This window comes from Labrus mixtus, chromosome 11 (genome assembly GCF_963584025.1).
Source record: "Labrus mixtus chromosome 11, fLabMix1.1, whole genome shotgun sequence".
NCBI lineage: Eukaryota > Metazoa > Chordata > Actinopteri > Labriformes > Labridae > Labrus > Labrus mixtus.
In genome coordinates, this window is record NC_083622.1 from 10,883,120 (window position 1) to 10,899,068 (window position 15,949).

Sequence of the window (15,949 nt, forward strand, 5' to 3'; positions counted from 1 at the left end):
AAACTTTAAGACATCAAGGTCTCCAAGCCTTCTGAAGACACAAACAACTCTCTGTACCTCCTCCTTGCCCTCCTTAAATCTCCTCTCTGCTCCATCCCCTCCTCCTTTTCTCTCCTCCTGCTCCTCCTTCAATCAGTCCCCTCTGTGTGTCACAGTTTTTTCCACTTTCCTTGGCTTCACTTCAGGACCCTCCTCCCCTCCTCCCCCCCCCTCTCTCTCTCTCTCTCTCTCTCTCTCTCTCCCCCCCCCCCCCCCCCCCCTCTCCACGTCAGATGCGGCTGCTCTCTTTTGCACTCTCTCCCCTAAATGTTTACACCGCTTTAAGAGTTTACTAAGAGCACGAGACTCACATGTTTGCAGCTATGATGAATCGTTAAAAAAAATATAAAAAAAAAGAACTTTCTTCTTTTTCTTCGTTTGGTCTTTGGAAAGTGTTGGTCTGACTGCGATAAGAGCGACACATTAACACTGGAGCTCCTGGCTGGAAAGGTGAGTGAAATGTCCTCTGGGGTTATAACTGAACTAAACGGAGACTTTAGGGCTTTTCAGATGCGACGAATTGTTGTGACAGAAGTTGTTGTTTTATGGACTCGACAGAGAGATGTGAAGTTGTAGGCTACTTTCTCGCACTGAATGGGGCTCAGCTCGTGTGGATAACAGAAACGAAGTCCCAGAAATGTTAAAGGATGCAACTTTTCAATCCTTCTTATAGTATCTGTATAATATAGTATAATATCTGTTGTCATCTGTGGCTTTGTCGATACTGTTATCAGTGTCGTTGTCTCGATGTGTCGTTTAGTTTGAGGCTAAATACGGAAAATGTTTCTTCTCTCTGACGTCAACATTCATTAAAAAAAGTGCGTTTCTTATAGGAGGGTTAAGATGTTTTTAAAGGATGGTGATGGATTTAAAAGTGTCGAAAAATGTAAATTCTGGTTGTTGTTTTTTGTTTTGTTTTGGGTTTTAAAAAAGAGAGAATCGTCCTTAGAGTTTTCTGTAGTAGGGTCCTATCTTTCATACACTGGTCTACTCTTTTTTCACCTTATTTCAAAGTTGTCTTGCACATATTGTGAACAGTTGTGTAAGAAGTGCTCAGATGATTTACTTTACTAAAGCAGAAAGAGTCCAGTGCAGTTCTAATCCATTTGTAGGAGAGTACAGAGCAGTGAGAACTGTTGCAGAAAAGACACCAAACATAGGATATTTATTCAATGCTACTGTTAATATTTACATTTATTTGCACAATAAAAAGTATTTAGCTGCATAAAAAAGAAAGATGGAGAATATACAGTGCAAGAGAAGGCAGGAAACTGAAAGATTTTATTAAAAGCCTCCACATAAATAATGTTAAAATATCACCAAATTGAAAATAAAAACTCAGAGTTGCCATACTGTTAATAATGTGTACACAAACTTATAATTAAAAATCTACATACAGTAACAATGACGATCAAAGCAAAGCAGTAAAATGTGAATATTTAAAGATTTATGAAGAGCTTTGTTCTTTCTTATTACATAAAGTTTTTCTGTCTTTTTGTGCCTTTATTGGAGAGATAGGACAGTGGATATTTGGAAATCAGGGCGAGGGTTAGAGAGAGGGAGAGAGAGGGGAGTGACATGCGGGAAAGGAGCCACAGGTTGGATTTGAACCTGGGCCGCCCGCTTGGAGGACTATAGCCTCTGTACATGGAGCGCACACAGTAACCACTGTGCCACCATCCCCCCAGCTGCACCTCAGTTCTGAGGTCAATATTGATTCTAATAAATGATGAGCTCATGAAATGTGATTCTCTAATGTAAAATACTCTAAAAGATAGAACGTTAAATGATGAATACATTTTAATCAACAAGCAGTCTAATTTACATGACGGTCTAACAATCCTATAGGAATCTTTTTGTACTTTAGATCCTCAAAGAACCGTTTCCTTTTGCTTACAATACTTGCATAATTTAGCTTATTGTCACTGCACCTAAATAAAGTACTTTTACTTAGTAATATGATGATTTATATCACTCATGCTGAGGTGAAGTGACTAATCTGTAATCAGAAGTGTTAAAAGCAGAAACAAACATTGTGCAGAATGGCTACTCTGCTTAACAATATGGTGTGTGCATTCATTTAGCTTTATAAAAATGTGGAGACAGCCTTTGAATGATGCAGCAGGAGGAGCGAAAAGGAGGAGAGAGGAGATTTAAGGAGGGCAAGGAGGCGATACAGAGAGTTGTTTTTGTCTTGAGGAGGCTTGGAGACCTGGAAGTCTTAAAGTTTAAGTTTGTGTTCAGGATTGTTTGGATGATAAATGGTCCAGCGGGATAATACATGATGGAAAACTCAGGTCAGGACTCTTACAGGTGGAAAAAAATGTTGCATTGTGGGAGTCTGACACCAAAAGAAAGTCATGAACCAAACATCAGTATCTCTAAAAAAAAATAGAGAAAATGTTTCGGTATAAGTACCTGAAAATAAACTGCCCATCATCTACTTGATTTCTCTCTGCTAGTTTTCAAAGCATGTAGGCCGCTTTTTTTCTTTTCTTCAGATAATCAAACCATCTCTCAGCTCATCAACAAGTGATTAAAGCACTTGTTTAAGTGAGCTCCTGGCTTTGTGTCATCACGTTATGCACTTGCTGTTTTTTTTTTTTCTTTTTCTTGACTTTCTTGGCGTCTCTGCTCTGAAATGTCTCCAGCTTCTATCAACAGAGTGTGAGTCAGAAAAGCTCCTCTGGCAGCTCTTCTCTATCGACTCATTGCAGAGGAAGTTGCTGGGAGGAGGTCTGCTGTTTCCTCCTCACCTCCTCCTGCTCCTCCTCACCTCCTCCTCCTCCTCCTCCTCCTCCTTAAGCCTCTGCTGTGTTTGATTTTTACATACAGATATCTGGATCCACCTCTTGGTCTGTTTTAGGGTCACAGAGGAGCTGACTCAGGCTGATGAAACGTGGCGGCGTGGTGCCTGCAGCCAAAACAAGCGTGTGACATCCTGAGCGTGATGTGTGACTCAGCTCACTCATGTCATGTCGGGGAAAGTTAATCAGGTGAAGCAGATTGAGATGAAGTGCAGATGGGAGAGTGTAACGAGGGTGGTTGATGCTTTCATGCTTGTTGTTTCACGTGTTTGCTCCATGTGTGACACTGATTGTTTTTTTTGTCGTCCACAGGACTCTTGAGATGTAAGAGTCTGATTAACTAAAGATGGGTTCATAAACTCGCTGTGTCGCACTTTTATCATCGTTTTTTGTGGCCTGAAGTAAAACTAAAAAAAGTTGTTAAAGATGTGTAGAGTTTAGGATACAGGACACAGGCAACTGCAGCTCGAGCAAAGGACTATTTTGTCCACCGTTTGTGCTTAATGGTGCTTTGTTATGGTGCGTTCTAATTGATCGCTCCTTCATTCAAAGCGAGTGGAGAAGGGGTTGGAGGTGCTTATATAGAGCTCTTTACAATATTCATCTATGTGCTGGGAATTTCTGTTTGCAAAGAGATGAGCAAGCCACAGAGTACAAGAACAGTATGTGGCAAAGAAGACAAAGAGAAAACAGGCTTTTATATGTAAAAGGAAGAGGTTGACAGACAACCTCTGTTGTCGGGCAGATTTACGAGTTTAATGCTAAACATAGTTTGGACAGTGTCTATCTCAGTTTGGAGAAAGGCATGAGGTCAGAGGTTTCAGTATGAAAGCAGAAATTCATGCGGAGGTCTCTGAGGAACAGGATATGTGGGGGGCCAGGTGTGACTTGAACAACGGTACTTTGTTAATGTCACAGTTTTAGCACATCAGCATAATTATTTCCATGACATCTACCACCTGCTGTTTTTATTCTGTTATTTTCACATTTTCCTCTCCATCACAAACACAAAGGACACAAGATGACTCACATTTAAATACATCTGCTGGATTTATGACTCTCTTTTTTCAAAGTGTATCTAAACTTGTATTTTCTCATCCATAAATATTAATAGCATATTGCCTATTGAACTTTTTCATGCTCACTCACTGACAAATCCACTGACGTTTTAACAGTCCTCATCCCCTGTGTGTTTCGAGCCATAAAATACATCAAACTGTTTTGGAAACAGCGTCCTCGAGCTGTAAAATCATCCACTTCTTGCACTTTTGCACTTATTGTCTGCAACATGTGAATGAAAGCTTTTTTTCACTAAGAAGGCCCTGGCACTCTGTAAAGCATAAAAACATCTGTGAGGAAGGCGAGATGTGATTAACTATCAGAGTGAAATCTCTGCCACCTGGTTTAGACTCCTGACCACATCTACTCTGGCAACCACAAAACACCAGGAAGTCTGAACTTTTCTTCTCCAAGAATTAGTACTTCATTTTGATTCAGGTTTATCTGTTTCATTCTGTCTTAAATCTGCATGGGAATAGTAACCCTAAGGTGTCTCTCTGAGGCCATCTTTTTTTCATATTTTGAGGGAAATAGCCACTCAGATGCGCCTGCCCGTCTCCAGACATGTTTGGACTATCACTGTTCTTCTGGTTACCCATTTTCACGGATCTGACCCGTCTCCTGTCTGACACCTGGAGATCTGCCTGCCATGCCATCTGTTTGTCTAAGAAAGGACTCGGGTTCAGACGAGTCATCGGATATGTTTTGATAGGAGACGACACTGGACAGAGACACAAAGGATTCAAGGAAGGAAAGAGTAAAAAAAAAATTTAAAAAAAGAAGAAGAACTGGGGTTAGAGCCATTACTGTTAATTTGATCCCCAGTGCCGTGTCATTTTTGAAAATTTATTGTGACATCATGGAGGGTACCCAGAGTGTCTGCATGTTGTCTTTTGAAGGCCACAGTTTGTCTTGACAAGCTTAAACCCGTCAGCCACACGGCATGCGTGTGTTATTTATGTGACATCACAGCCTCACTTACATAGGTCTTTGTTTGTGTAGTTATTTGAGGCATGGTAGTATGATGGTCACACCTCATTGGTCTAGTCCTAAACATCTCAATAGACATGTTTTCTTTAAGATTCATTTGGGGGCTTTCTGCCTGTATTTGGACACACAGACAAGAGAGACAGGAAATGAGGGGAGAGAGAGTGGAGGATGACATGTACCAAATGGCGTTAAGACTGGGAGTCAAACCTGCGACCAGTGCGACGAGGACTATAAGTCTCTGTTCAGGGGGCGCCTGCTCTACGCACTGAGCTAATGAATGAATGCATTCGGACTGGGAAGGTGGAGAGGAAGACTCAAGCTTATTTATGATAAAGAGTGTTTTTTTTTTGTGTAAGGCCCAAATAATGTATTCAAGTTGGAGCAAGGGTCAGTATGTTTGTGCACCTGCATGTGCATACATGTCAGTGACAGTTCCTGCTATAGGATGCCTAGCAAAGTGCTTTTAAAGAGGACATATTATCCCCCTTTTCCACCCTTTCAAACAGTCCCCTGTGGTCTAAATGAAACATCTTTGTTGTGCTTTGGTCAAAATATAACATGAATCAAGCACCAGAGGAGGTTTGTGATATAAACCAGCTCTCTCAGAACGCTCCGTTTTGGTGTGTGTGTCTCTTTAAATGCAATGAGCCCCCCCCCTGAGTTTTCCCCGTAGACATCACTCCTTTGCTAGTGAGAATAAAAATGGCGGACCTGCTCAAAAGTTTTGTTCTAGGCTGGGGGTGGAGTCTATGGGTGGAGATACCAGAGGAGGGGAGGGTATTTTTTTTATTTTTTTTCCACAATCCCACTGTGACATCACAAGGAGAGCAAATTTGAAACTGAGCATTTTTCTCTGTTTTAAGACTTATGCAGACCACAAACAAAGGACTGGATGGATTTATTTCACATTGTGTGGGTCTGAAGACACTCAGGTTACCCAAATATATGTTCAAAAACACTGTACAATTGGATTTTTCATAATAAATTTTTTTAATTCCCCTTTAAAAGATTTAACACAAATACAATTAAGATAAGTGCAACATGTTCGCTATGTAAAAGAACCATCAAGGAGATTTTCTGCATTGAAGTGGGCATGTCTGAGTGGTAACCACTCTCTTTCTGGGAGCATCTTTAGTCCTGTTTGCTTGTTTCAGCTTCATTGCTTGTTGTGTTTCAAGTAAATGAGCATGCGGCTGGTAGTGGCTGGTAGTGGCTGGTAGTGGCTGGCCTCTTGTTCCTTATGTTGTGTGTTGATCCGCACACTGACATGTCAACAGCCAAAATTGAGCTGGAAAAAATACTTTTATTTATCTGTAAGATTTTTCATATTGTGATTGGATAATTTACTCCCTCATTTAAGAGTTTTATACAACAATGTTTGAATAAAAAGTCTAAAACACGTCCATATTCTAGACCTTGAGCTTTGTTTTGTTGATAACATAATCTGGATAAAAAAGACAAAGAGCTGAGGGAATTCAACAGAAGGTGACGGGAGTTGAATATTCCTACCACAGGCTTATATAAGCCTTTCAACCCCATGTGCTCTGCAGCCGCACAAGTAATTTGGATCAGATTCTGCTGCAGCCCTCCAGCTCGGGGGTTTTGGGTCTTTCGCTCTGCTCTGGCGGGGGGTTGAGGGGGTTGAGGGGGGGGGAACATGTACAGTTTCTTCGGGCTCTGGCTCAAATAACCAATCATAAAAAGCTGGGGTCGGGGGGTTTGGGGCTGTAACAGAAGGAGGAGCCTGCCTGCTGCGGCTTGATGAGGTGACCACAGACTACTTGTACTGTGGTGAGGGTCCTTCCTGAAGTTGCTTATGTTGGTGGTTGGTGGGTGGTGTTTGGGGTGGTGGGTGGAGCAGCAGTGGAGACATTGTTCATTAAGACTTCAGGGGCTTTCTTTGGTGTCTATGTGTCACACACACAACCTGAGATGTAGAATTAGATGAAATAAGGCGAAGGCGTCTCGCTGTTTGCTTTCATCTCTGTGACAAAAACTGAATTATCTCTCAGATTTTCGTTGTTTTTTATTCATCGAAGTTAATACGTCATGCAGATGGAGCAAAGAATACTTATTTTACAAGTTATAAAACTGAAGTTCATGACTTTACCATTCAAAATATGCGTTTTGCATGTGGAAAACAAATGGCCTCTGTGTCATGCCTGGCACAATGTGGACTTGAGCTCAAACTTTTGATGTTTTTTTTTTTTTTTTTTTTGCACAGACCCAGATCCTGATCCACTCCACCAGCTGTGTTAAGCTGCGACTCTCTCAGTCGTCCATCTTGCATTTTTATGAGAGAGAGACTTATTTTCTTTTTTTCCCCCTCGTTTTTTCCAGGCCACTTCTGAAAGACAAACTTGTGCTCAGGAAAAGTGAGATGACAGATTATCATTATTTCAGTGTCCCCATTACTCAAAACAACACAGGCTCCATGTGGAAAAAAGGGATCTTTGTGAAAATGGACACAGAAGCCAAAAAAAAAAAAGGAATTCTGTTGGAAAAAAGAAGTGGGAGAAGGAGAGCCAGTGAAGGTCTGATGGCTCTGTTGAATGACTTTTCCTTTTAGGCGCCTGAATTTATTCTCAACTCACTTCTGTTTACATGTCAGAGGAAGAGAGTGTAGAGATGCAGACCTGGATGTACATGCAAGATGTTTCCTATCTGCTTCCTATTGTTTGTCCCAGTTTTCATTCCTGTGTGCCTCTGCAGAGCTGATTGAAGACAGAGGAGAGAGCAGGGGCCTGAGGGACTGTAGGGACAGGGTTTGATTTACATGAAAACATGTTTTTCTTTTGCCCTGTGGAAGAAAAGTGAAATAAAGTCAGCTGAAGTGATGACATTAATAGACACCGAAGGATAATAGTTAACCAGGGAGTTGTGGTGTATTTAAAAGTAATGAGAAACTTGTGTTATCATCAATAAAGTGCTGACAAGATACGTAGTTATGACTGCTTTTGTGAATGTGTTAACAACTGAATTGCTTGTTAATTGCCAAATGGTTGAAATTGATTTAAAGTACTTTAGTAAGAAGCCCCACTATGAAAAAACAAACGCACTTCAGAAAATGTAGAGAACTTCTGCCTCTGAAATAATCCCAGGTTCCTCTTTCATACATGTCCTTCACCACGGGAGATGTTCCCTGTTACACAAGGGAGGGGTTTGGGTAGGGGGGGGGGGGCGTCTCAGGAGGCAAGATATAATGTAAAAAAGACACTCCAAGATGGTGGATGCTCTATCAGTGTGATGCAATGCTGACAGTTTTTGTCTTCATACTAGTGTTTTTGTGCAATTTGACAAATGGAAAAAAAACAAACATGGAGCACAGAAGAATATGACGCTGCTTCATAACATGCACAAAGATAAAACAGACTTGCAGCAGATGCAAGATGAAGACTTCAGGAACTTTGTGTTAAAACAACTGATTCAACATTTTTTCTTAAGTAGAAGAGAAAAAAATCAATTTCCAGATTCCACTTGCCCGCTGTGAATTTTTCCTGAATAGTACCTGCTCTTCATATTGACTTGAGGAAAATTTCTTTGGAGGCCGGTGGGAAAACTAATGTATACATTTTAGGTGAAAAACTTGCATGCAGCTCACCCCGGAAAGCGTATGTTCTATTTTCAGGAGTTTTGTCGCAGGTGTGGAACGGGTCTCTGACTCACAGAAGACATGCTGTGTTTCCTCCTGCTCCTGTTTGCCTCTGGGAATCCGCAAAAAACAAAAGTGTCAACAGTTTCCTCCTCACTTGTTATCCTTGAGTTGGAACATCATACCCAAACAAGATGACAGGCCACTGCGGCCATTCCTCTCCTGAGTTTGCCCTCCCACCGTGCTGCCCAGGATGTCCTGTGTGGCGGTCTGTATCTGGCTCTCATCTCCTCTTTGCCCTCTGCCTTCCTGTTGTGCTGCACAGCCATGCAGGTGTCGTAGCAAAAAGCCCCGAGAGGCTAATAATATGTTGCACAATGCAGACGGCCGCGCAAGACTTTTCAATTAGCTCGAGCACTCACTGAAGACTCTACTTTCATCTCTTTTTTTTTTAGCCACGAGGCGGTCCAGTAAAGTGGATTAATGGCACCACCTGTGGGGTTTGAAAAGGTTTCAGTCTACGTGACACTGCTGGGAAAAGCACAGAGACTAAGACTAAGTAAAGGAACATCTATGAGGGTTCACCTTCAGGGTAGCACACGTGGCCGAAGTTTTTGAGCGAAGAAAATAAGGCTTTAACTTCCAGATGTTGCAGGATGAGGCCCATCTGGAGAGAGAGCGAGGGAGAGAGACTGAGCTTTTTTCGGGGGGCTATGTGTTAAAAAAAAAAAAAAGGCTCTAAAATGATCAGTTTAATAAGTTGCAGGTTTCCACTTCGTCCTCCAAAAAGGCAGCACACCATATGCCTGTAAACCAGCAGGGTTTAACTTTGAGGAATTTACTGGCCCGGGCTGGACTTCCTGGAAATAGAGATAGAGACGGAGAGCTAATCAAGATAATAACTGATAACTGTTGTGGTAATACCTGTGTTGGTGGTGCTGAGCTGCTGCTGCTGCTTCAAGCCTTTCCTGGTTACAGAGGATGAAGTATATAAGCAGCACCAATACTTCTTCCAACACCTTCTTGATGTTACCCTCTAATCTGAACACATTTTATCCCAGACATTTAACTCAGAAAATGACTCATGACTTTTGTCTTTGCGTTTTGCACTCAAGGAGAATATTTCTTTTCTTTTTTTTCCCATTAAGCACTGATAAAAAGGCTAAAAACTGTCACTGTAGAGTCAGAATGTTGCGTTTTCTGAATTCTTGGATTTCTGGAGTGCCTTTTTTTTACGTCCTGTCTTTCCTTCAGAGCACCTCCTCTCCTCCTCCTCCTCCTCCTCCTCCTTCAGTCCTTCAATCTCAGCACAGTGAGGGACATATGTGAACAAAGCATCTCAAGAAGATTTCAGGGGCAGTCCTAAACCTTTCTAGAATTGTCCAGGGGTGCAAGTGTGAAAACAGCATGTACTTCTTATTTAAGGTTATGAGTTTTGTTTTTTTCCTTTAAAGGTATACCTCTGTTACGCTTGACCACATGGCAGTAATTGAAACACACATCTGTCTCGCAGTGTGAAGCTCACACTGTGCAGGCAGCAGCAACACTTGAGTCACTGGTAAATCATCCAAGTGTCACATTGTTTTTCCCTTTCGGAGGAGAAATGTTAATATCGGTTATTCCTGGAAACAAACAGCAGAAATATTTTATCAACAGCTACAGAAAATGATCGCCACTCAAATGCTCAAATGTTTCCGAGCTCTCTGTTTTTGTGGCAGCTGCAAACAGAGAGAGAGAGAGAGAAAAAAAAAAAAACTGCCATCCAGTCACAATCGAAGTGTTGTCTTAACTGAAACCAGATGCAGCGCGGTTTAAGTCTCTTACTGTAAATTGCTTCTCTTTCATACAGCCAGCCCAGGACTTAAAGACTCACATTAAGGCTGTTGCATGGGAACATAATCCACGCAGAATGATATATGTCATTCTTAAATCTTGTGTCTCAGTAAAAGATTCTGCTTCCCGTTATATTCTTTAGTCACCGCAGTCACTCAGAGGGATCAGGACCATCTTGTTTGGCACCAAAGACCCCCCAAGAAGCTCATACCCGACATGCATCGACAAAACATGAATCTGTTTTTACACAGTAGGCATCTGTCAAATCATAAGAAGTTATTTTTAAATGCAGCATGAATTATGTAAAATAATCTTATAATTGTGGTTTTGCAGACACTGGAGCTCTTTCAGCTTCTGTGTTAGTGGTAGTTTTTGCCAAAGCCGATGGGGTCTGATTTCACACCTCTCCAACAGAGTTTAGACGGCAGCTCCCCTACCACGAGGGTCGAGACCGCAAGAGTAAGCAATCTGCACGCTCCTCGGCCAAAACAAAGGTTGTAATGGAAAGAAAAGAAACCACGGTGCCTCTGTGTGTGTGTGAGTGTGTGTGTGTGTTTTGGTACATGGAACAGGTCGAGTTTTTGTGTGTGCACATCTGTGTTTACGTCCATGTTGGATGCAGAGGTTTGTGATGAGTTTGCAGATTTCGGTTGCCTGCAGTGGTTCAGCATTTCCTCCTTTATTGGCTGCTATGTGATCGCCCGTTTCCCCTCGTAACAAACTACGAGTCAAAGAAGAAGTGCACAACAGTGAGGGACCTCCTGCCTGTGAGGGACGGACTGTGACGATGGCCAAAGCTGTGAAATAGATTCAGATAGCTTTTGCATATGTTATCACACTTGAAGGACATCCAGATGTGCACAATGCTTTTGTGACACCCTAGAGCCTTTATATCAAAGTTTTTCCACCCACAAGTCAATTATAGTTTGCATTTATGATTGTAGAATATTAGTTTAATTTCACAGCTAAAGATTTACAGGCTGAGACAGATGTTCTATATTTTACTTATTGTCAACAGATGTGAAAAACAAAACAAACCAAGAATGTGTAAGTCTGACTCTAAAGTACTCTCCAAGCCCAATTTATCCCTCCATAGACTCCTATAAGAAGTAGACCATTACCATCATGACTTCATCCAGTGGATTTTGGACAACCATTTCAAAAGTTGACTGAGTGGCATTTTGGCCGTCTTTTTAAATTAAAAGATTTTTATACTTTATTTATCTCTGAGGGAAATAATTGAGAGACATGCTTCTCACACACATAAACAAACAGGACCTGTGGACATGCATCATAGTGGAGAGATGTCAGAGTGGGGCTGCTACACACTGCAATGCAGGGAGCGCACCAGAGCAGTTTGGGGTTCGATGCCTTGCTCAAGGGCACCTAGGCAGTACTCGGGAAGAGCCCTGCATCCTCCAGCTACCAGACCAACTTCCAGATTTTGGTCCGCACTGGGACTTGAACCGCCGACCCTCCGGTTCCCATCTCAAGTCCCTAAATGCTGAACTACTGCCGCCCCAAAATATGGTTTCTACTGAAGACATGATTCTTTCAAAACTTCTACCTAAGCAAAATCATTACAGGAAACAGCTGGTTATTGTAGTTTTTAGAAGAAAAAAATATTGAAAAAGAAGTCAAAAAGTGCATCGGTTGTGGACTGCTTTTAAACGTGGATGAATACGTGTTTGTTGTCTAGTGAGTGTTAAAGGCAGCAGGATGGTGTATGCTGGACTGACCTGAAATAAACTACAGTCCCCATGTTTATCATAGTAATGGAACATGCTGGGATTTATTTTCATAGTTTATGAACACCAATGGAGGTCTGTCGAACATGGAAATAAGATCTAGCAGGCTCTGGCTACAAAGGGAGCACAGTTATTAGTAGAATGTGTTCATTTCTGGTTTTGCTTTTTTATGGGATTTGTTGACAATAAGAAAAATCAACCATACTGGCCGAGCTTTAGAAACACGATATGAAACCCTGCAGCCAACTGGAAATAGCTCTCCCTGGCTACAGTACAACCATTAAATGCAAGATGTAGCTGTGTTAACTTGAAAACCACTTACACATACAGTTTTCAGAATCGATTTACGACCAAAACCAGAGCAACTCAATTTGATTTTCACCCATTGTGAGAAGACGGAGAGTGAACCACAGTCACAAAACAAACCGCCTCCATCAATAAAAAGAAATGATTTTTAGTTTTCTCGTAGCTGCTTCTCCGCTCTACACAGCCTCATTGCAAACAGAGTCGGCTGGAATTGGGATGAAATATTTAAGCACCAATGTGGAGAGAATCAATCGACTATCGATGCAGAGCTCCTGTGTGATGCTGTTGCACATCTGCAGCCAAGACAGCTTTAACTTCTGTGATCAATGCAGTACTCGTCTTAGACAAAGAAAGGATTAGAGAAAGGATCAAAGACTGAGAAACATGATCCTGCATGCATTGATGTTGTTTGCTTTCATGCATAATAAAGTTACAAAGTTTTTTTTCTCTTTGCAAAGATTTACTCTGCTCAGAGAAACACAAACAGCGACAGATTGTGACTGTTGTAAGAGTTCCCCCGAGGTTGTGTCTGTTTTCTTTGCTCCTCTGAAGATTTCAAAGGCTCTTGACCTCGTGCCCTGTTCTGTATATGTTTCAGGAACTGGGCTAATAAATATGGTTGAATTAAGTGTTGTCCTTTGCATAGTTTCATCTTGGGGAGATCAGCTCGGGACACAGTGACTTAAGGTCCTAATGAATCTCGTTTTAATACAACGTTTCCCACAACTTTCTGACCCCGAGAGGAGGACCGGAGTCGTTTGTTTTGGAGGCGATATAAAGCAAAGAGAGCAACGGTATGAAGTTAGCGTGTCATGGTGGAAATGCGAGCAAGGGAAAGAGACTCGGATGTGTACAGAGAATTAGGATGAAAACATCACAGGGATCAGTGGCAGAATTTAATGTGAGTACCATTTAGGCAGACCAAATACCGGCTCTGAAAAGTTCAAGATATGACATTGAGAAAAATTAGATGCACCTTCACTAAATAGGTAGATCAATCATTCATTCAGCTATACTTGGTTTTGATAAAATGTTAAAAATTTTCAAGCAAAAATATTTGACATCTGATGTTTTCCAGTTCTTAAAGGAAGAATGCGAGACAATTTTCACACAAATACAGCAGAGATCAAGTATATCATCTGTTAATGTCTCTGAGTCATGACTGTCTACAATGAGTGAGAAGCTCGAGTCCTGCCGGCTGTGTTGTTGTCGGAGCTGTGTTTACATGGACGGGACGGCCGGCTCCTCCCCTTGTGAATAAAGCTGTTTTAGTCAAGGACTAGAGAAAAGAAGAAGAACATACTCACTGCTTATTTCCATGTAATTTAAGCGTTTTTAGATCACCGTCTTTCCGTGTCAACTTACATACAGCATGAAGCTACGAGCTAACTGTGCTAACATTAGCCTGCTAACACAACAACGCAGGGGTCTTGACTCTTGACTACTTCACGTGAGCGCGTGGGGAGGGGGGTTAGAGATGTGTCGCTGGAGGAGAGCGAAGGCTTCTGTCATGCTTGTGCTCAAGAGCGACATCTACTGGATGGAAAAGTCACACATTCTCCCTTTAAATATGGGAATTGACAGCCTTTTCGGAAAAATGGCAGAAGTGAGTGCTGCACTGGGTTAAAAAATAGAGGAATCAGGTTCTCTTCAGGAACAGGGGACAAAGGTTGAATAACTAAAGTTTGACTGTCCTGATGACAAACAAAGTTTGAAGTGTGGAGAAGCAGTCTTAACTGAAAGTCAGAGGCACTCTGATGTCGTATAAAAATCCTTAATTAAACAGGGATGTGACTCTACTGAGTCTTCGTCAGGACAGCCTTTTCGGTTGAATAATAATTAAAAAAACACATTACATTTATATGTCTTATCACTTAAAATCATCACCTTTTGTCAGTAGGCTCAACAATTGGCTGATTTCTGTTGAGGATATTAGCAAAGTAATGGTACAGTAGGAAAAATAACTAAATTAGATTTAAAAAAGACAGCACAGAAGATATTTTAATATTCTTAGAAATTAAACAGCCCCATAACACTACCGTATGAGTTTTGAGTCATAGTCTTATCATGAAGAAAATAAATCATTCAAATAACAAAAAGAGTTACTGACTCACTGATACATTCATGGACGGAGTGAAGAGAGAGTTTCCTGACTGGATGTAGAGCAGCAGTCTGATAGTAAAGCTCAGGAAGAGATGAGGAGGAAGTGTGCGTCTGAATCAACAACACGTTCTGTGATTCAGGCTGAAACGACGACACATTCCAACGGATCAATCAAAGGTTTCAGCCGTTACACATTTCCTCGTTATAGACTCGTCACGGCAGAGGACTTTTCAAATAGTTACAGCATGATTCAGCAAAGTTTGAAATTCCTCACGCTATTGTGTTGTGGTTTGTGTTAAAGGACGCATGCAGTTTGTGTTAAAACTTGGCTCTTCCTTTTGTCGCGTTTGAAGTGGAGCTCTGAGGCAGCATCGATCGGTCAGTCCAGATCTTTGAAGCCGTACTGCGTGGGTCAGGGTAAAACTGGAACAGGCATTGATGGTGCGCAGATGATTCTAATGATCCTATGGCTTTCACTTAGCACCACCAATAGGAAACTGTTTTTCATTTAAGCAGTGTGTTCACAAGCCTGGTTTATGCATCTCAAGAGATTCTGTTGTTAGCACCTCACATGTGCTAGTGCGTCTGCGTAGCTCTGCAATACTCCGCCCAAAAACTCGAGCTGGCAGAGCGATTTTTATGCTAGTTATATCGCCAGTTACCGGTTACACCACATTCTCTGCGTGTCTGTGAATAGGAAACCATGGCAACTGAAAGCCAGTGTACAATGTTGGATTTGTTTGTCCTTCTGAAGATTTTTGAATGTGGGGGAAATGATGTAAATACCCTGCGGACCAATCGCAGGTCTTGCTGTCTGCATCGTTTTGAAACCTAAGGTTATTAAGGTAAAAGAATCAATCTACTTGAAATTATATGTAGTTTGGTACAACAGTTAATTACACTGGAATAACACAATTGGCTTTTGGTTCATCTACAAACTGTGGAGTTAAAGTCATTTCTTTTCAGTTATTTTCATGGTTTGTCTAACCAACAGGTAACTAAGGATTTAACTCTGCCACATGATGTCAGAGCCGAAACAGATGGTTCATGTAATAATGAAATGTGACATTATGGTTGTCTGCATTAAACAGAACTACATTATGGCGGTTCTATAGGCTGTGAATTGTGTTCTCTTACGAGCTGCGGCCGTCTTGTGTTGTGGACGGAGAGGTTTTTCGCCCGTGCTCTTACTGTGAACGGTTACAATGCAAAGCTGTGTTTTCTGGTCACGGTTTGTGGAAGGAGCTGCGAGTTTTATAAGAGCTGTATGTGTCTCTGCAACCAGTATGATCAACAGAGCATTACGGCACATATAATTACAGCGCTGTATGGTCATGTCGCTCTGAAACCTCAGCCAGAGCCTCCATTTTGGGTTTTTCCACCATTTCAGTCCCAGAACTTTGCGTAAAAGTTTACTTTTCAAAGACCAGACATGATTTCAATCCAAGGTGTTTGAGTCTGTGTTTTTGTTT

At 41.6% G+C, this 15,949-nt stretch overlaps 1 protein-coding gene across 3 annotated transcripts in view; it reads left to right on the forward strand.

Annotated features, from left to right (window-relative positions):
* Positions 1 to 271: 271 nt before the first annotated feature.
* Positions 272 to 15,949, forward strand: part of pear1 (platelet endothelial aggregation receptor 1) — a 54,762-nt gene continuing 39,084 nt past the window's right edge. Inside the window, exon 1 of one of the 3 annotated variants that reach the window (XM_061049960.1) lies at positions 272 to 489. Coding sequence is in view for 2 of the 3 variants with exons in the window: in XM_061049958.1 (XP_060905941.1) it covers positions 3,010 to 3,035 (26 nt within the window). In the remaining variant the exon portion in view is untranslated. Of the gene's footprint in view, positions 490 to 2,888; positions 3,036 to 13,193; positions 13,276 to 15,949 lie in introns of those variants that run through there. The other 2 variants (XM_061049958.1, XM_061049959.1) reach the window with 2 other exon arrangements.